General features: G+C 41.8%; 1 protein-coding gene across 5 annotated transcripts in view; it reads left to right on the top strand.

The window, feature by feature from the left end:
- Positions 1-2,372: 2,372 nt before the first annotated feature.
- Positions 2,373-20,132, top strand: part of mrtfab (myocardin related transcription factor Ab) — a 41,928-nt gene continuing 24,168 nt past the window's right edge. For 2 of the 5 annotated variants that reach the window (XM_030754992.1, XM_030754991.1), the window contains exons 1-3: positions 2,373-2,596; positions 3,205-3,266; positions 7,547-7,732. In XM_030754992.1, coding sequence (XP_030610852.1) covers positions 7,570-7,732 — 163 coding nt within the window. In that variant the 5' untranslated portion in view covers positions 2,373-2,596; positions 3,205-3,266; positions 7,547-7,569. Of the gene's footprint in view, positions 2,597-3,204; positions 3,267-7,546; positions 7,733-11,633; positions 12,086-12,513; positions 12,643-20,132 lie in introns of those variants that run through there. The other 3 variants (XM_030754994.1, XM_030754995.1, XM_030754996.1) reach the window with 3 other exon arrangements.

Raw genomic sequence — 20,132 nt, 5'->3', positions numbered from 1 at the left:
CATCTGGGGGCCCTGCACCCAGCTGGGAGGTAGCTCGGGGCTACCTGGTCGATCCTCCCAAAAGCATATGCTTGTCTCAAAGATTAAACAAACATCTGGTCAGTACTGTGAAACTGCGAATGGCACATGAAATCACTTATGTTTTCTTTGATTGCCCATCCATTACCTCGTGGCAATTCTAGAGCTAATAAAAGGAAATGAGTGCTGGGTGTGGGTGTATTTATCAGACCCAAAACTTATGTGAAGTATCCCTGTAGGGGGGGGGCACCAGAGCCACGCTGATGATTCTGGATGATCTCAAGCTGATCACTGGCCCTCTGTTGCCATGATGTTTCAGGTCTACCCTATCAACTTTCAGTGGTACTTTATGTGCCCACGGGCAACGGGGGAATCAGAGATTGATTCCGGAGAGGGAGCTTGAGAAATGGCTACCACATCCAAGGAAGGCAGCAGCTGTGCAAATTATCCACTCCCGACTCAGGAAGTGAAGAAAACCCAGGCAGAGCACAAACAAGGGAGCGTAAACAGTTGATCTGAAGAAGACTACAAGGAAGACAGAAGCATTTATTCAAAGATAAATCACTTTATTAACCCCAGAGGAAAACTGACATATTGCAAGTAGCTCAAGGTACAGAAAGGCAACACTTTGCAACACCGCAGGTAAAAACACACAAAATATATAAAAAGGTAAAAAAACAAACAAACAAAAAAAAAACAGCTGCCAATAAGATTAGACAAATTATAACAGGTAAAATGTCAGTGCAATGTAAACATTAAGTAAGCAATATGCATACATGCTTTATATGTATAAATGGTGAGTGCAAGTAGTGGTATTAAATATAATAGTGGATAAGCTTTAGTTTAGTTATCAGTCATGTTCTTGGGTATTTTTTTTATATATATATATATTAGATTCCCTGTTCTTCGCTGTTCCCAAGGTCACTCATCTGTGTCCTTGTGTGTGTGTGTTTTGTCTCTGTGTCCTGTTCCCATGTCTTGCCTGCCTCTCTATGTGTCAAGTCTGAGTTTGTGTCCCTGTTCCCACTCTTCCTGTTTTATTTTGCCAACCCTTGTCTCGTGTGTCTTGTGCTGAGTTTCGCTTTCTGTGTCATTTGTTGTGAGTCTGTTCACCTGTGACTTCATCCTCCTCAGCTGTCTCACTCTCCTTGATTACCTGGTGTGTGTGTGCGTGTGTGTGTGTGTGTGTGTATTTAAGGTCTCAGTGTTTCTTAGGTTGTTGTCGTCAGTACTTCCCTCGCAGTGTGTCTTCTTGTTCTGTGTTTTCCCTTAGATAGTTCTGGCACTTGTCCAACCCCAGTATAACCGCAGCTACCATGTCCTGTGTTATTGCTCAATAAAACAAGGTTTAAGTTACCATCTTGTCCTGGGAGTCCTGAATCTTGAGTCCAACCTCGCCTGCTGCACAGCAATTCATGACACAAACACCAAAAAGTACAAAGGAAGGCCAAATAGAAACCCAAACTTGGAAATCTAAGTGCACAAAACCCCAAGATTATAAAACTGAAAATGGGGGGCTGTGTACAAAAATGCTGCAGTTCCATCATCCATCCATCATCCATCTATTTTCTTCCAGTAATGCTTTTCAGGGTTGCGGGCCAGAGCCTATCCCAGTTAACAAGTTGCAATTGGTCACAAAAAAAAAAAAAAAAATTCAATACAATTAACAGCCAGCCACTAATTCTTTTTTGTAGATAGAAGAAGGTTGTGTGACTGAGCCATGAGCTTGCTCTGAATTAGGAGGTAGCTTTGTCAAGTTAAGTGCATCCAGTGTTGCATGGTTTTTCTGCTGAGACAGTTTAATGCAAGTTTGTTTGGTTAACGGTATCTCAAGATGGTGGTGCATGAGATGAGCTCTCTAGTTCACAGTACTCCCAGAGTATTTTCAACTTATTTAACACAATATTGATGTTTGGTTTCCCTGTATCCACGGAATATCGATGCGCAAAATATCGCGATACTCTTTTGAATGAGTCCCCTCCCACCACCCCATTTATAGGTCTACATGATGCAAACACATTGATGTACAGATGGAAATTGTCTGTACATTCCATATGCAAACTAGGTTTAAGCAATACCAATAAAATCGCTTTTTTCAAGTGCCAATCAACATTTTTATGGTGACTGGTTATAACTTTTGTTTTTGCTTTACAAAAAGCGCGTAGAATAAAAGTATAAAGGCGCTCAGTTTATTTTATAGACGTGGTTATAGACCTGTAGCTCCGTGTGTCTCCTGAAGTACACGCAGTTCGACACTAGAGGGAGACAGAGACTGCGCATGTGTGACAGTTCTCAGAAGTGCCAATCCTCTACATCTAAAGATAAATAGTACGCGTACCTTTGTGGTGAGGGGATCCATAGTTTTGTGTGAGATATACAGACAGGACTCCACTGTTATACATCCCTTTACACAAGCGCGTTGAGCCCGTGGGAACGGCGCAGTGAAGGAAGTGGGTCTCCGCGTCCCACGCAGAGGAGGGTTTTCCGGTTAAAGTTTCCTTTGTGATTCGGAAGTGGCGCTGTGATGCCAAAGGCGTCTATCCTTACAGACATAACACACAAGTGGCGAACATTATGAGTAAGCATGAAAATATGAATTCGTAGCTCGGAGATAGAGCAACAGCTTAGTTTCTGTTCGGAGAGAGGGGCAGATAACTACTCCTAGGCGTTAGCACTTAGCGGTGATGCTGTTTTGGTATGCTAACGGTTGCTAGCTAACTTGGGGTGTCTGCAGTCAGCAGGGGGGGGGCGAGTAGTTTTCAGCTTAAGCCGGTGTCAGCGTTAAATACTTTATTCTTGTAGCTGATAGCTTTTCACGTCAAGTACGGCGGGTGTGTCCGCTTTTCTGTGGCAGCCTTACTTTGGCTCGCCTTTTGGATGTTTAGGTTCACTCCCATCCAGACAGGCTAACAATAGCTTAGCATGCCTGTGTGTTTTGGACAGTGACAGCTGCGGGCTGCGGCCCCATGACATCTGTGGAAAGGCCTCCTGGAGCGTGGATTCCTTTAGCCCATGTTATCAATCTTTTTTAAACCAACTTTTACTATTCAAGAGCGTTTATGTTTTCGCACATGCCCTGTTATACAGCTGCTCAACATCAGTGCGTATAGTAGTGGATTAGAGGAGAAAGGGAATACCAGGTGATGTGTCCTGAAGCTTTGCTCTTGTTTTTTTTTTTACTTTAAGGACCGTTCAATGCTGTGTCCTGTTGAAATGGGAAAACGCCCGTTCCTGATTTTGTAACACAGGTAAGCAACAAGCCTTGTTCGCATCTGGCCTAGTTTCTCATGCGCCAGGTTATGACCACATCCTTTACCTGCATGCTGGGGTGGTGGGAAGCTCTTGAAATTCTTGGTAGCGGTTTTCTTGGACGTGTGTGCCTCGCAGTGTGTACCAGTGTAATAATGATGCATATCTGAAAGACTAGTGTGGGCGTGTAGACAGGAATGCTCCAGTGTTGCAGCAGAATAGTACATTCTGCATGTTTGAACAGCAGCTATCTGTTGGGAAAGTTAGGATGAGGCCACTGTGAGCATCTCTTTCCCTTCATTTGCAATAGGCAGGTTAAGTTAACCTGTAACATCTGATATCTAGGTCACTGGCTGTTTATTATGCTAGACTTTAGGGTGGGTCCTCAATAAAGGCTGCAGACATAAAGCTGCACAGGCCTTCTCACCTGTTGTTGAGGAGATATGCATCTCAAAGTGGTGTGCTGAAACAAAGATCACATGTCAGATTGAAGAAGCAAGTGCACACATTATCTCGCTGTCTCATCATGCTGGCGTATGCTGTTATTGAGCTCACGTAGATGGTAATAATGTATTTGCTACAGCATTGAATAACTTCTTTATACAAATATCAAGTTCTAATTGTTGCTTAAATTTTATTTTAGCACCATTGTTTGAGTTATCTGAATCTTTCAAAACTACTTTTCTGCTTTGTTTTCTCTGTATGAACACTAAGGCTACCTAGCCAGACTAGTTTTGGTGGTTGTTATCTGTAAAATGATTTGAAAGTGATGGGTCAAAAACACCTATGTAAAACATACCTATGTAGAGTAGCAGGTACTCCAGTGGACTTACTAGGCTGATGCTGTCATGACTGCTTATTAATGAATGTTATTATGAAGAGAATGGTGAAAAAAAATACCTATGCATGCTGACTCGGGGTTATTTATACCATACATAATCTGTTAAAATAAATTTCATCTTACTAAACCATAATAAATCAAAAAGTTGCGTTCAAAAATCTGTAGTTTTAAATCCCAGTTTTGCTAGTTTTTAGCTGTATTTTATTAGGTCCAGCATTGCCTGATAATGACAGAGTCGGATTTATAATTTGTGAAAGCAGATTGTGTTAGCCCTGTGACCCTGTCTTTCAACCTTTGACACCAGGGTTAGGCTCCACACCCCTGTGAAGCTGAAACTTAACGATGATGGCTGGATGGAGGAACAGTAGCGTTTTGTTTTGTTTTGCTTTGGGGTAACATTGTATGTGCTCATGGGTGCTGGAACTCACAAGCTTCTTGATGTCAGCTTATTGTTTACTGTTTATAAGTTGGTGCAGAAGTTTCTGAGTAAGAACTCTGTGCCACATAAATGACTGAAAAACACGTTCAGCTGCCTCTCCAGAGAATCTCTTGTCCATTTGTTGAACCCCGACTCTACCATCTTGGACAGCAGCTGCTGAGTTTAACCCTTGTTCTGCTCTGCTGGCTGACCCTGTGGCTCATAGGAGATCTCACAGACAGAGCAAGAACTACTGACGCCAACTAGTTCAACACCTTTGAGTTGCAGTCTGTCAGACATTGGGTTAAGAAAGTCTGGGGAGGCACCTGAATGATATTGAGGTCTGCCGCAACAGTGACCTGATCTTCCTGTTGGTTAGCAGCAACTGAAATTACAAAATGAGAGTGATGGGATTGGCCACTAATTGATCAATTGTACCCTCAGATGGATTAAAAAAAAAAAAATGCTTAAATCAGTCACCAGCTGTGAATATACTCTGGTGGCCTGCACAAGTCTGTTTGTGAGGAAACTCAGCCCTGCAGGTTAGAGAAGACTGATAAATCTTTTTAATATATTCAATGATTTTAGTCCACATTTAAAAACTTTAAATAATAAAAAATTCCCGTATGACGTAAGAATATTCACCAACATTCTGATAGGTCCACATTTTTTTTTATTTGACGTTTAGATGTCAAACATCTAAATGTTTTAAGTCTGTCACAGTCAAACACGCAGCGATCAAGTGAGATCAAGTGAAAATCTTGCGTCATGTGGTTAGCGTACCGCTATTCAGGCGTGTTAGCTTTTGTTTGATTGTGAGAGAGAGGAGTAACATCTCAGACAACACTGCCTCATTGTTTGCAGTCCCGCTGTGCAGTAATGACAGAATCCCCATCAGAACCCCACAGCTAGAAAACACATATTTGCAGAGAGAGCAACACAGCGCGGCGGCAGGTCCTGCCTTTGTAAACAACCATTAGCGAGTAGCTGTCCAAAGCTACTGGGCTTGCTCAGTCCAGAGGAGCGCTTCAGAAAGGAACCAGTTACACCAGGCTTGCACAAGTAAATCAGGAAAATCTCTTCTATAATATGGGTTTGAATGGCAAGAGTCTGTTCTCAGACAGGTTAGCCTTCAGGCTTGGCTTCTTCTCATGCTCAACCAGTTTGTGTTACATGTGTATCTGCTAGTCAGAAAGCAACAGCATTTTTTTGTTTGTTTGTTTGTTTTGTTTTCACCCGTTATGGCTATGAAGTGTGAATCACACTGAGTGCAACTTTTACACAACTTTGCATGTTCCATCACTGTCACACTCTTACAGCTTATGGGGGCACTTTTTTTTTTTTTTAACAGCAATATCACCTGAAGATTAAATTTATTTAAAAGTAAGTGTCATGTATAAGTTTTAGCTTGTGGTTTATTGCTTTTTTTGTGTTTGTGCTTTACATGAAATTGCCTTGGCAATGTTAGAATATATCTATGTAATAATATGATAATGAAGTGTATTTATAGCGTGTCACTTGCACAAGCCAAGTAGCCTGAGCTAAACTGAATGCTTTTGTTGCGAAAAACAGGTTTAGCTTGGTCGCCTTTTTGCGTGTTTGTTATCGTGTTCAAACTTGCACATTAGTTTAGGTTACATTTGCATCATTCATATTGCTCATCACATGCTTAAAAGAAGAAGGCGGCCTCAAACAGGGGAGTGTCTTCATGATATACTTGTACAGATTGTGCTCCTGAACTCTTAGCCTCAAGGCTCGGTTCAGTCCCAGTTGACTATATGGAAACTTTTAAGTTGAGCTTTTTACAGCGAGCCCCACTACAACTTTCAACTCGACTTTCAGTTTTACTTTAACTGTCCCCAAGGGACAATTTGTCTCACTGCCAGATGAAATGCAGAATGCACACAAACAAGTGCTCGTTTTATAGTTTCTTTTATGAGGTACCTCTAGCTCTGATGCGACTTGTTACTTGGGTTAGATGTACGGAAATCACACCATGGTTGTTAAGAAGTAAACCCCCTCGCCCCCGAATAAACTGCCTTTTTAAAGCAGCGGCCACAGCAACAGTTGCAAAAGCTGAAACATGCAAATTCTTCTATGATGGCTGATTTAATCCCTAGTCTGCAGCCCAGCATTCTTCCTCTTTCCCAAATGATTTGTTTATGAGAGAGGCAGTCAGTCAGTCTGGAAGGGAAAGAAAGGTTCCTGGGACTGGGACTAAGCTTCCTGGGACTAAATTTCCTGGGACTAGTCTTTGGACTTGTTAAAGCCTGTAAAAATTCCAGAGTAACATTTTGTGTTTACAGCATAGCTCAGTTGAGGAAATACTCAGCTGTGGCTACATAAAGGACAAGCTGATCACTGAAATGAAACTATTTAATGGCTCTAGCGTGTTAGTTAGTCATTAATAAAATGTTTTTTAATGGGGAAATAAATTGCAAGTGGAAGAATGGAGGGGATGGCCCAGGAAATATTATCCATGTGGGAACAGCACTGCATAGTACGGTATACATACCTCAGAGAAGTGCAAACTGATTCAGCTTGGAGCCATAATTCCATTTATTAAAAATTGTCTAGTTTTTTATATATATATATATATATATAATGTGTGTGTGTGTGTATATATATATAATGTGTGTGTGTGTGTATATATATAATGTGTGTGTGTGTGTATATATATAATGTGTGTGTGTGTGTGTATATATATAATGTGTGTGTGTGTGTGTGTATATATAAAATGTGTGTGTGTGTGTGTGTGTGTGTATATATAATGTGTGTGTGTGTATATATAATGTGTGTGTGTGTATATATGTATATATATATACATATATATATATATGTGTATATATATGTGTATATGTAAGCCTTTTTGTTCAACTGCAAATAAAAAAGCTGTGTACTTATAGTTAAATTGAATGTGCTCTATTTTATGGTTAATCCAGTTTTTACACTCACTTTTTGCTGATTATTTCACAAGATATTAAATATGCAATTTAATTTAAAATTTATTTTTATTTCAGGTCTCTCTGTCACCCTGGCATCAATGGACTCACAAAAAGGGGAGGAGCCAAGGCCTGGCAATATGGAAGTTGCTGGAGCGCCAGGCTCGGCCCCAAGCCCCCAGAGCGACGCCGTGACCAATGAGCTTCAGGAGCTCTCCCTTCAGCCTGTTCCCAATCTGCTGCCTCTACAGGAGCGCAAGAATGGTGAGACAGTGACGCATGTAACCTTTGTTTGTTTTTTTTCTGTCACCACTGCTTCAGTAACGCATTTTGATGTTGGGTTTTGGATGGGTGTTAAAGAAACCACAACAGACATCTGTCACATAGCAAAAATCGAATCCTCCCTCTGTTTTGCAGAAGTACAGCGTAACTTCATGCAGTCTGAACTGAAATGTTCAATGCACTGTATGCAATTTGGCTTATAAAATAAATACTTTGCATGTTTTGGATACACAGGCTCCTCCCACAAGGCCTATGCACAAAAAGCTACAACTGCTATTTTTGACACGTAAGATATTGCTCTCTGTATCTATAAAGTACTTAAAAAGGGTTTAAAATCCAGGCAGTTGTCATGACTTAATACCATTTTGCCATCTACTGTGTAGGGTGTTTGATTATCTGTATGTAAACAGGGTTAAATATGATTCAGATCAGTAACATTAGCATATGTACATGTTAGTTTCTCTCTAAACTCCTCTCTGTCTCTATGTGTGCAGCCCTGCTGTTTTGACTGTGCCACCACAAAGACAAAATAGTGGATAGTGATATAGTCGGTGGATATCACTACATTAATAGAATTCAAGATTCAATTTTACTCACTACCCCCACCTGACTCCCCAGTCTGATTGCCATGTCTAACAACACCATGTCTAACAACTTTTCTGGTGGAAAACTTGGTATAAAAATTGTCTAGTTACACTTCCTTTGAGCATGTCAGTCCAGGTTTGCTTCAGTGATAGTGTCTCTGCAAAATTTCCTGCAAAGCTCTACTTACTTGCAGTGCAGCTTCTCATATGCATGTTTTCTGCTCATTTGTAAGCAAATAGCATACTGCACTTTTGTGGATCACAGTGTGCATTCGTTGACATGTTGCCCTTTTGCCCGACTGCTTGACTTTTGGCTCTCGCCACAAGTTTTTGAAAAGCAGTCTTAAAAACACTTTCTCCTTGTGTCATCTTACAGCTTCACACTGGTTTTTGCTTCACAGCCAGGCAGGACTGATCATTTATTCATTAGATGTTTGCTATTATATGCTACAACTACTATATCATAACATGACTCATGTGAGAATGAATCAGTGTTGTATTTAGTTATCCCTCCTGGCTTTAAATAAACTTTTTCAGGGCTGCTGTGTGGGAAACACTTTACAGATTTCACAGACCGGCACTCTTGCTTCTGCCTCATGTTAATATTTTGTCTGAACACTACTCATCCTTAACAGAAGTGAACATAAATTCCTCCAAGCAGAGAAAAAGGTGGGCTTGGAGGATATGTTACATAAGTTTGAGACCAAGTAGCAAGTGGAAAAAGCACTTGTCTGAGAGGCAGAAGTTAAATGTCAGATGCGCCTGTACTGCTTGTTCATTAGTCAGTGGAGAGATTACCTTGCCAAGGAGGGCGTCTAAAGGCAAGAGAGACAGAGAGATTTAAGTGCTGAGGAGGCACTGTGTATATGTAGAAGACTGTGTGCACCGAAGTCTCCAGAAAGAAGGGAGTGAAGAAGCTTCTGTACCTAATTGGCTTGCTCCTCAGCTTTGACCTCCCGCTACAGTAGATTAGAGTGTGCTGCATGTTTGCTCTGTGGACTTAACACTCTGTAGGCCCTTTTTGTGTCTGGAGTTAGCATTAGCTTTGCATTGCTTTGCCCTTCTGAGATACTTGAGCAGCTGTCTTTGGTCTGAGTCACAGTGGATAAGTTATGCTTGCTGGATTTATGTGTTTGATTTGTTTTGGGCCATAATGCCAAATTACAAGCGAAGCAGAGCTTACATAATGGCTATGTGAAGGGTTTGGCAGCTAAGATAGTAAAACATGAGCTGGTTCTAAAAGATATTAAGGTACAATTTCTAGAAAGATTGTTTTTTTTTTTCTATTTGTTACAGTCTCAAAAGTAACCAGAAAAGAAAAAGGACGTAAAGCATGACCAGTCATTCAGTTCTTCTCGCCTTTCACTCATTCTTTTTGCAAAAGGCTTCTGCGCCGTCTTGGCCCATCTTGTATGCACTGCTATTTGTGGTCTGCCCACAGATGATATTTAGGCCAGAGGACTGTGAAAGAAATGGCAAAACCTTTTAGGTTGCACCTCTTGAGATGGTTCATTGTGGATTTTGAATTGTGAGTGAAGGGGTGGAGTTGTTGGACAACACAAGTTCATTTGGTAGGGAGTATGCCCAGACTAGTGGGTGTTTTTAACCATAAAGTCTCCCTGTTGGCCCACATCCCGGGAAGCCAGAAGAAGCTACAGGGAGAGTGATGTTAAAGCCGGCAGCAAAAAGGACTCATGTGGCAACTGCAGGCAAACGGTAATCGTTTTAAATGTTCACCCATGGAAGCCTTGTTAGAAAGATTTTGTTGAACAAAGTCTCACTTTCTGTCTTCTTTGCTTGAGCTAAACTAAGCTGTGAGTAAGGTTGGGCTTATAGGGATGGGCGTAAGCTCAGTGCTGTAAAGGAAGGAGGTGGTACTTGATTTATAGTACAAGGAAAACAGTTCATAGGGTAGCTGATATTAGCTATTTGTCAATCTGTTGGCATTTATAATGACTGATAAATGAAAATTTAAAAAGTGCAGAAGAGAGGGAAGAAACACCCTTTGACCATGTTATGAATATCGATGTCGCCCAGCTCTACCTGTGATCGTAGAGGCCAAAAAGTTCTATTTCAGTTTCATCAGTCCGCAGTATTTGTTTCCACAATGCAACAGAAGTCACCCACGGGATAGTGCAACTTCTGCTAAACACATGCACGCATGTATCTTGCCATATCAGAAGAGTCAGGCATATTGGACATTGTTCCCAGCTGGGCGTTGATCACCTATTTACTTGGAGGCCAAGTTAGTTGACTTAGTGTTGATTTGTGAGGAAATGAAGGTTAGGCAAGGTTGGATCAGTCAATGATTTATAAATTAACAGTGGCAGAGAACAATGCACAATAACGCTAATAATGAGTACCATAGAAAACAGAGTCAAGGCAACATACAGCTAATTTTTAGACTGCAGTGAAAGTGATAAGAAAAGAAACATTATGCTACTTGAACATATGTTTATATCATTTAAAGAAGCATTTAAAAATGGCTCTGTGACTACTTGTCCTAGGACCATGTTTCTCTCTGTCTCACAGCCTCAGGCCATCGCTCCCAACTTTAAACAACTCCTTCCCTTGTTGGTCTTTTCCTTATACTTCATTCTGCAAGCCAGGAGCAGACATGTTGCTGCAGACACTCCTGCAGCTTATCTAGCACCAAGGTGCATTTACAGCACCGGAGAATTGCATTGCACGTGCATTTCTGTATGCATGCATGTGTGGCAGTAGAAGCGCAGGGCCTGCATATAAAACTTATCAATGCTTGATCTCTGGCACCAGGTTATGCAATATGTTTACTGCACGAGGGTCCTTCCTCTGTAAAGGATAAGTGCTGGGAGACTGATTGTTAAACATGCTGTAGGTGGCATGTTTTTCAGGATGGTTAGGTCACACAGATGTTTAGATCTTTTAATGTGTGTGTAAGAGAGAAGAAGAGGGAGTTGTTTCCCTCTGATTCAAAGGGAAAGGATGATGTAAACCAAGACTGGTCTTGGCATTTTTACATTTCCTGCTTTCCCAGTTACAAACTCGCCTCAGAATTTTTCTGTGACAAACAAAAGCGGTCATGCTACGATAATGGGATTGAGATCATTTGTAACTTTGAGGTGGAGAAAATTGCTTGAGTGTGGGCTGCAACAGCAAAATGAGAAGGAGGATGGGGATATCGTGAAGAGTTGGGGGGAGGGGGGTCATGTCTGAAATGGCCGTATTGCATAATTTCTCAGAAAGGGAACAGGAGGAAAGTGAGGGAGACTGAAAAGCAAGAAAAGAGGGGGTGTGTTAGTTGGACTTGAGGAGGTGAGGCTTGGCATCAGCTTGTTTTTCTTCTTTTTCTTTTTGCTTCTAAACTGGCTGAGAGTGCAGAGGAGTGACCAAAAGTTTTCTTCTTAACAAGAGCTTAAAAATTGTACACGGGAACAGTAGAGAACAAACTGGAGCCGATGGGTGGATCTTGTTGTTATCCGAGAAGCAATAAGGTACAAACACCGAGACCTACACACGCCCTTTCTGTTGGGGCGTGCACGCACTTGTAGGCAAGACGGTCCAGAGAAAGGGAATGTGAAGTGTGCTGCTACCTGTGGAGTACCAGTTGCCTGTGAGAGGTTTGCTGTGGCTTTTCTGCTGCCGGACTTCTCCTCAGCCTTCTGTGTTTTCTCAAATGAGTTGCGCTGGCTGTGTCGCAAATATGAATCCGTAATCTTGCCAGGAAGGTCTCCCTTCAGCATGGTGCAGAGGGATATGACTATCCAGTCAGGTAAAGTCCATTTGAGTGCTGTCTAGTCTTTATGCTTTTTTTTTTTTTAATTAAGGAAATAACTGAAAGTTGCCTGTAAACTCTACCTTCATGGACTTTTCTAAATACACATCAAATCATAAGTCATGCAAAGTAGATTTTAACTGAAGCTCCAAGCTATTTAAATATTTAAAGCATGTGTATCTGAAAACAAGAACATTTTCCAGTTATTTTTTTGTGTCTTGAGTTAGCGGAAAGTGAACCATAAAGTACATGTGTGTAAATGAGGTCCTCAGGGCACAGATCCCAGGTGGGGCTGTGAGACCAGGTTTGCAGAGTCTGTCTTAAGCAGAAGTTAGGGGGTAAGGTTGTTGCACAGGTTGGAAGATGTAGTTAAGGGGAAGAGGAAGGCCATCCATCACTCAGCAGCTGTGAACTGTCCAGCCAAGGCACCACTTCTGCCCGAGGAGTGACCGCAGGCAATGGGCCAGGATCCAGGCAAACTTGGAGAGTCAGATGTTAGCTGAGGGAGCGTATCCAAGGCTCACTGACGGACACTGAAGCTGACGGAAAATGAGGTTAGAGACGTCAGATTCTGCTCCAGATTTAAGCAGAAATTACCTGCTCCAGGTTACAATGTGAACTACATCTGCTGCCACTTTTAAATGATAAATGCATTGAGACAGTGTGTCAGCACTGTCTGCAGAATTTTCTGTTACAGGCACAGAGACGAGTTCAAACTGTCTGGTCCAGAAACTCCAAGTCTCCAAGGCTTTTATATCAGCTCCTGTACTTTCTAGTCACTTAAACCATTTTGACCTTCGGGAATGACAGCAAATTACCACTTTGAAACTAGACGTAGGTTGGAGGTGTTATGTTGTGCCACACAGACGAAGAGTGGTTGACTGCTAGAAAATGGTCATGAAAAGGGTGAAATGTAAGGGTGTGGAGCTGGTAGCCTCGTGCTGAAATTCCATTAAGTGAGATTTTTGATTTGCCTCCCTACGTCATTCAGACTTGTAAACAAAGATGAATATCACATGCCTGTTTGTCTTGCATAATGATGCATGACTGGCTATAGATTACACCAGGATGTTTAGCAAGGGTCTCGTTGGCAGGAGGCTGAAATGATCAGTTTCAAAAATTAAAAATTAAAATATAATCTGTTCCCACACAACCAGACACTCATGCTTTTGGGTAGTATTTAAGATATGGCTCATGGCTGAGGCTAGCTTAGCCCAGCAGTGATTCAGGGAAGCTGCTGGTACTGTTATGTAACCTACTGGGAGGCAGCCAGCAGCAGAGACCCCAGAGCACTCTGTCAAGCTGAGAGTAGGAGTGAAGAGGAGAGGGAAGAATAGGATGGAGGGACGGATTGATGGCGAGAAAGCGAAGGAATAAACATGGAGAGAAAGAAAGGGAAGAAGGAATGTCAGGAGAACTGAACAATTGAAAAGAAGGTAGAGAAAATATAAAAATTAAAGTGAGGAAGGAAGGAAGGAAGGAAGAGTTGTGCTTGTCTTATCCCGGCAAACAGCTGCAGCAGACACAATCCTCCAGCTGCATGTCTCCTTTCCTTTGTAATAGTGATTCCATGGCATTAGATAATCATATCTGTGTCCATGTGGAGATAGATGGATCTTTACACACTGGAGTGTATGAAACTGCAGCACAAATCCGTGCTTCCTAGCAACACGACAAAACAGATTGAGTACAAACAACGGGACACCAAATGTCGTAGCTTTTGGTGAATGTAAACAGCATCCAGTCTAATAAACAGAGAGGCAGGAGAATATTTATGCAACAGAGGCAAGTTCTGCAAGAAGCTTAGCTCTTAAGTGTGTCCAGCACACCACGCACACACCCACAAACTACCCATGACTCACCAGCACACACTCACACACACTCACTCACACACACATGCACATTTCACAACTGGTGTCACTGTCAGAATCTGGACATGCTCTTTAGGGAATTGGTAGCCTTCCATTTTTTTACTGTGTCCTGAGAGCGTGGTATTTGAACAAGCACAGACACACACACACACACATCTTTGATTTACAATCCAGCAAATTCCTGTTAGATAATGAGAAGTGTGAGATCATAGCCAAAAAAACCTCACTCAGATCTGTTGCCTAAAGCTAAAGAAAAGCACTTCGCAGGTCTGCTCGTAGCAACAGGAACACAATGCCTGCACACCCACAGGTACAAGCCCACTCATGTAGCTCAGTGATCTTTAAAGACACACAAGCACACATATTTACTACATCTTACAACATGCAGTTCACTCTCAAAGCTGGCAGTGTGGGGCAGATGGGCACACGTTTACCTCAGTTAATATCAGTCATCCACCACTTGAATGCAACATGCTGTGCACAGCATGTTGCATTCAGTTTTGGCACTCATTTTCACAAATGCATCTGTGCTGTGGTGTGTACTTTGAGCACAGCTATAGAGCACATTTATAATTGGTACTGAGAGTCGCAAAACAGAAAATGAAGGTAATAGGGGGCTTATTAATGAGAATACGTGCTGCCTTCAAATTACAGCAGTAATTATGTATTGTATTGGATGGCAGGGAAAGTTTTAATGTCACATAATATTTTGGAATAATACTATATTACTAACTTTAGTATCAAACACACTAAACCCTCCATTATCCAGTTAAAAACTTTAAGTGTAAAATATGGAAACAAAGCAATCCCCGTGCCACAGGAAATAAACTGGTTGGCTTTTTAAAAAAATTTTTTATAACCTTAACACTGCAATAGACGGGAAACCTCTTTAACCTCGCCTCTCGCTCTGCTCCAACCTATGAACTGGATAAGTGGTTAAGAAACTCAATGGATGGGTGGACTATGACAATCAGTCATTTTTCCTTTTAGTGCAGCAGCAGATTCCTATTTTATTTTGTGTATAGGAATTGCACATTTAAAAAAAAAACGTGTATCGTATACACACAATTACTGGATAGAGCTTTTTAGTACAATCAAAATCCAACTGAAAATGTATTCTGTATCTTTATCATATTCTCCATGTGTGTGTCTCTCTGTAGTTACACCGCCAAATATGCTAGATGGCAATGTGTGCAGGTTCTTCTTGTATGCAAACAGTGTTGATTGAACCCAGCAGTTCATGCTAGAAGTGGAGCTAATAAATGTTATCTTAACTAAAACGGCTGCAGTGCAAAGAAGAGACAGAAGTTCTGAACAAGCCGAGTTTATACTCAGATCGGCTGAGCTATGAAAACAAGGAAGCTGTTAACATTAGCGTTCTATTAATTTAGGGGTTCCCAAGGTGCATTATTACCAAGCAGAACATGTAGTTACTTTCTAGAAAGGTTTGAAGGTCAGGTTGAAATTGACTCAGCATAGAACGAGACTGATTGGCCTGACACATGGCATGGACAGTCAGCTGAAAACCAGCGGATCCTGGTCACCTACTGATCGATCAGTAAATCTCTGAAAGTGTGCTCAAGTTGTGTAGTCTCACACTTGGAGTTCCAGGCTTTAGTCAGCTATGAGCGCAAAGCAAAACAGAGAAACCGTGAGAGTGCAAACAAAGACTAGGACAACATGTATCCATGACTTGGTGAATAAAAACACAGTATTTTAACCACCTGGAACAAACAAAATATTAGAACTATGATTTCCATCTTGCTACACTTTGATGGAATTGCACACGTACAGATAGATCCATAAATATTTGGACAGTTCCAGAGTTTTTGTAATTTTTGTATATACTGCCACAGTGGATTCTAAATCAAACACTTTTTTTTCCCCTCTTTTTCTAAACAGCATTTCCTGTCTGGCAGCTTTTGCAATCAGAATCATGACCTGAATGCACTGTTGTTCCAAGATGAGCTCTATAAACTCTCCATAGGCTCCTCTTGTTAGTGTTTTCCTTTTTCTTCTATTTATTGATTCATTTTTATTATTATTCGTGTGTGTGCGTCAGCAATACAGCCAGACGAGCGAGCGAGCGAGAGCGAGCGAGCGAGAGAGAGCGAGAGAGAGAGAGAGCGAGAGAGAGAGAGAGAGAGAGCGAGAGAGCGAGAGAGCGAGAGAGAGAGAGAGGACAAGTACATCATTAACTGCAAAAAAACCCAAAACAATCAGTACCTGGAAAAACAAAGACAAAATTAAACACAAAGCAAAATGGATAGACAAACCAGAGAAAGAGCGAGTGAGAGACTGAGAGTGTGAATGTCTGTGTCTTTGTCATGAAATGTACTTGATAATGAGGGTGCAGCAGTGCCCCCCAGGAGCCAGAGACAGACAGACCCAGGAGACCTGGGCTGTACACAGACCCCCAGGAGCACTGAAGACCTGAGGCCACACATCACGCAAAAATGCCTGAAATCTGGCCAGAGGGTGTGTGGCCAAATGAACAACAGGTACCCACATCCTGGTGTAGGCAGCAATAACCAGTGGGGAGTGGTAGGCAGGAGTAACCCACCCTCCACGACCATGTCCCACAGAGGCCAAGGCTTGGCAAGCCCCAGACCCAGCCCAGCCATACATACACCACATATCCACACACAAACACATATATATAGGCCTCTTACTCAGTCACTCACTCACATATACCCATATACCAAGTACACAAAGACACACACCCATCCACATTAACCCCTCCTATGAAGTGTGGATGAATGGGCACCCACCCAGGGCCAGATGGACTCTGGGATGAAGCCAACCTGGCCCACAAACCATCAGCCGACCCCTTTCCTGCCCCGAACAGGGTGCAGGAAATAGGGGTGTAGGGGATCCCCCCCTTTAGTGTTTGGTTGATATGTTGGGTGTATGTGTGAAACAGATGTGTATGATTGTATGAAAGCTAGAGTCAGATGTGACATGAGCACCTGACTGCTGCCCATCCACACTGCCCCCCAAAACCCTCAGTCTAAGGTGCGGATGAAATGAAAATGGAGACTTTCAGCTTCAATTCAAGGGTTTTGACAAAAGTACTGTATTAACTGTTTTGGAATTGCAGCTATTTTGGGCCACTCCTAAAGTTTTTACTACCTCATGATAAGTTTATTTGTGTTTCTCAGCCTATTCACGGCCTTCTTCGTTTGCAGCGACACCTCTTTAGACCTCATATTACAAGTTCAACACTTGTAATCATCTCCAGATCTGTTGTCAGCTTAATTTGTCATGAAATAACGAGAGAACTGTCTCTCATAGCCATGAAACGTCTTGCCAGTCAGTTGTCCAAATACTTCTGGGCTTCTGAAACTCTGTGCTTTCGTCACTTCTCAGTTGCTTTATTTAAAATTCACTGTGGTTGTGTACAGAGGCAAAATACAGAAAAACTGTGTCATTGTCCAAAAGCTTCTGGACTGAACTGTAGTTTTAAGCTCCTGCTGTCACAGGTGCACGCTGTGGGAACACGCAGGCCCACAAACAGGACGCATGAATCCTAAGCTTGTCTTCACCTCGGTGTGCTCTGGCGTTTCTGAATAATAGAACAGCCATTAGCGTATGACTCACCTGCCAGCTACAAATGTGGAGCACTTAACGTTTGCTGATGAATGTAACAGAGGTCACTGTGAAGTGGCGGGACTCCTGTTTCATTAGGATGACTCCGACATGAGCCACAAGATAAAAAAAAATCAGGGCTGTGGGCTAGAATTTGCTTACATTATTTAGGCTATAACATAATTACACAGGACACACATGACAGCTCTTTATACTATAGCCAAAATGAACTGGAAGAAAAGTTCCAGCAAGTGTGAGAATTGAGTTGCGTTTCTGCACAAACAGGAATCTCTGTTGGCAACATTAGATAACATCAAAAGTTTCAATCCGGGAAACTCTTGTAGAGGTGATGTCACATTTCAAGTATTCCACCATCTTCATGCACCATACTAAAGAACAAGCTGCGTTTCTTTGGATTGACTTCTTAGAATCACTCGAGACTTCTGCAGTAAAATCTGCTATGCAATAGAAAATGAAGAGATCTTTAATCAGCTACATGCCACATCTGCAGATGGCACATGGCAAACGACGACAAATGACGAGTTTTCTTGAAAGCAGAGTTAGAACAATATGTGCCAATAGCAGTAGCTGGCTTGGCAAGATTTTTCAGTAGATTTTTGTAAGTAGAAGGAAGCAGTGGACACAAAAGAAGGAGAAAAAAAATAAGCCAGAACATTATCTTTCCTCAAAACAGTTTCTTTCTGTGAAATTTTGTTCTTTGTGCACTTAATTTTGCACCTGCATGTCACTTAAGCCTTTGCAATAAATAGAAACCTGTGTCCCCAAAGGTCTGCGTCTAATAAAAACTCTTATGCTGAAGCAAATTAAGAGCCAGGCTTTTATTAGATGTTATATACAGAAAGAGGAGAGGAGAGGAAGCAGAGGCCTATAATACTGAAGGAAAGAGACTTGCAAGAACATAAACGGTCAGTATTGAAACAACTTTCTCAAGCCAAAAACATCTTTCTCTGTCAGATGCTTGTATGCTGTAAAACGTGCACTCAGTGAAATAGTTTTATTTGTGTCCCACTCCGTCTTTCTTTGCTGACAGCCTGCCCAGGAGTGTGTCGTCGTACGTCTGAGGGGAAAAAAAAAAAGAAAGTTGTGTTTCTTCTGCAAGTAGGGCAGGAGGTTACGGGGTTCATTACAATAAAAATTATTTTCAGATGTCAGAGTTATGTAACAGAGTTACAAAGCCGACATCACAGCACTGGGAGCACCCTTTCTGCAACTCTTGCTCTCTGTTTTTCCCCTCTCTCTCGCTGCCTCTGTTCCTCTCTGAAAATTTCATTTGCTGAACACTACCTGAGCTCCCCTCCTCCTCCAGTCTTTTTCTGTTTTACAATAAAGGTTCACGGCACCAGATGCTAACAGCTGCCAGCTGGCCTGTGGCCCTTTCAGTACTTGTGCTCTTATAGATGCTTCAGCATACAGTTAGAGCACATTTAGACTACTTTTTATTGACATAATGTGACACATTGAGGGGTGCTGCTGCAAGATGGTCAACAGAAATTATTTTCTCTTTCAGCCATCTGATAAACAATTGTGTGGGTGCAGATAAAATAATAATAATGATTATGATGACGCAGAACTCGTGATCATATAGGAAGTAAACAAACCTCCAAGCCCCTAAAGCTTATTTGGAAAAAAACTAAAACACAAACCAGTCTGTAAAGATGCAACTCAGTGTACAGGCTAGTTGTGACTTGCCCCAGTTGTGCATACTCATGGTTTTCCTGTGCAACAAGGGATTATTAGCATCCTTTCAGGTAGCTCATGTTGGCATTATGTCTGATTAGAATTTGGTAAAAGTTTCTGCTTATATTCTTCTGCTTACTATATTCCACAATATAAATGTGTCTTTGAAATTGTGTCACTGGCAACTGACAAAAGCACAAATCTTGATTCCTCTTTGGAGTGAAGCTAAAGTTCAGCAGTAGGTCAGCTAGGGATTATGCATCTGGTAAACTCAGGACAACTTGTACAGCTGCCTCATCCCCAAACATGTAAAGAGCTGACTGGCAAGCCTTTTCCTGTGAGTTTACTGCTTTAACGACAACTAGTGAATGAAGCAAGTGATTAAGTGCAGTTTTGTTACCGCATTTTGAGGTTTGTTCCAAATTCCACATCCTTTCCTCATGATTACGCACATGGTTGCCATAGCCAAGAGGCTCCTCAGTTCAGAAAAACGCAGAATAATCCCCCCGGCCTGATGTCAGTGAGCCCCAGCAAAGAGTGCTGAAAAATTCCACAAGTGGAGCGGGTCGGGGGACCAGGAAGTAAAAGAAGAAAAACCTGCCGTCTGTTTTCTCTGCTGGAATGTTAATGGCAACTCTGACCTGCGGTAGACTGAAACTTGGCCTGGTTAGTTTCTTGGCAGCTCAGGTTTTGTTGGGTTCATCTTTTCGGTGCATTCTTTGTCCATCTGTAAACTTGCCTTTGACTAGAAAGGCATCAAACGTTCAGACATCCTGAAAAAATACGAGTGGGGATTACTGCCTGGCTTAGTGCTGATATGTTACCCAAGTTTAAAGTTACGACTGGTAGTATTAGTTTTGTTATGAATATTTTTAAAAACTTTTGCA

This window comes from Archocentrus centrarchus, chromosome 19 (assembly GCF_007364275.1).
Source record: "Archocentrus centrarchus isolate MPI-CPG fArcCen1 chromosome 19, fArcCen1, whole genome shotgun sequence".
NCBI lineage: Eukaryota > Metazoa > Chordata > Actinopteri > Cichliformes > Cichlidae > Archocentrus > Archocentrus centrarchus.
Note: the sequence above shows the minus strand (reverse complement) of the source record. Positions and strands in the feature narration are given on the sequence as shown.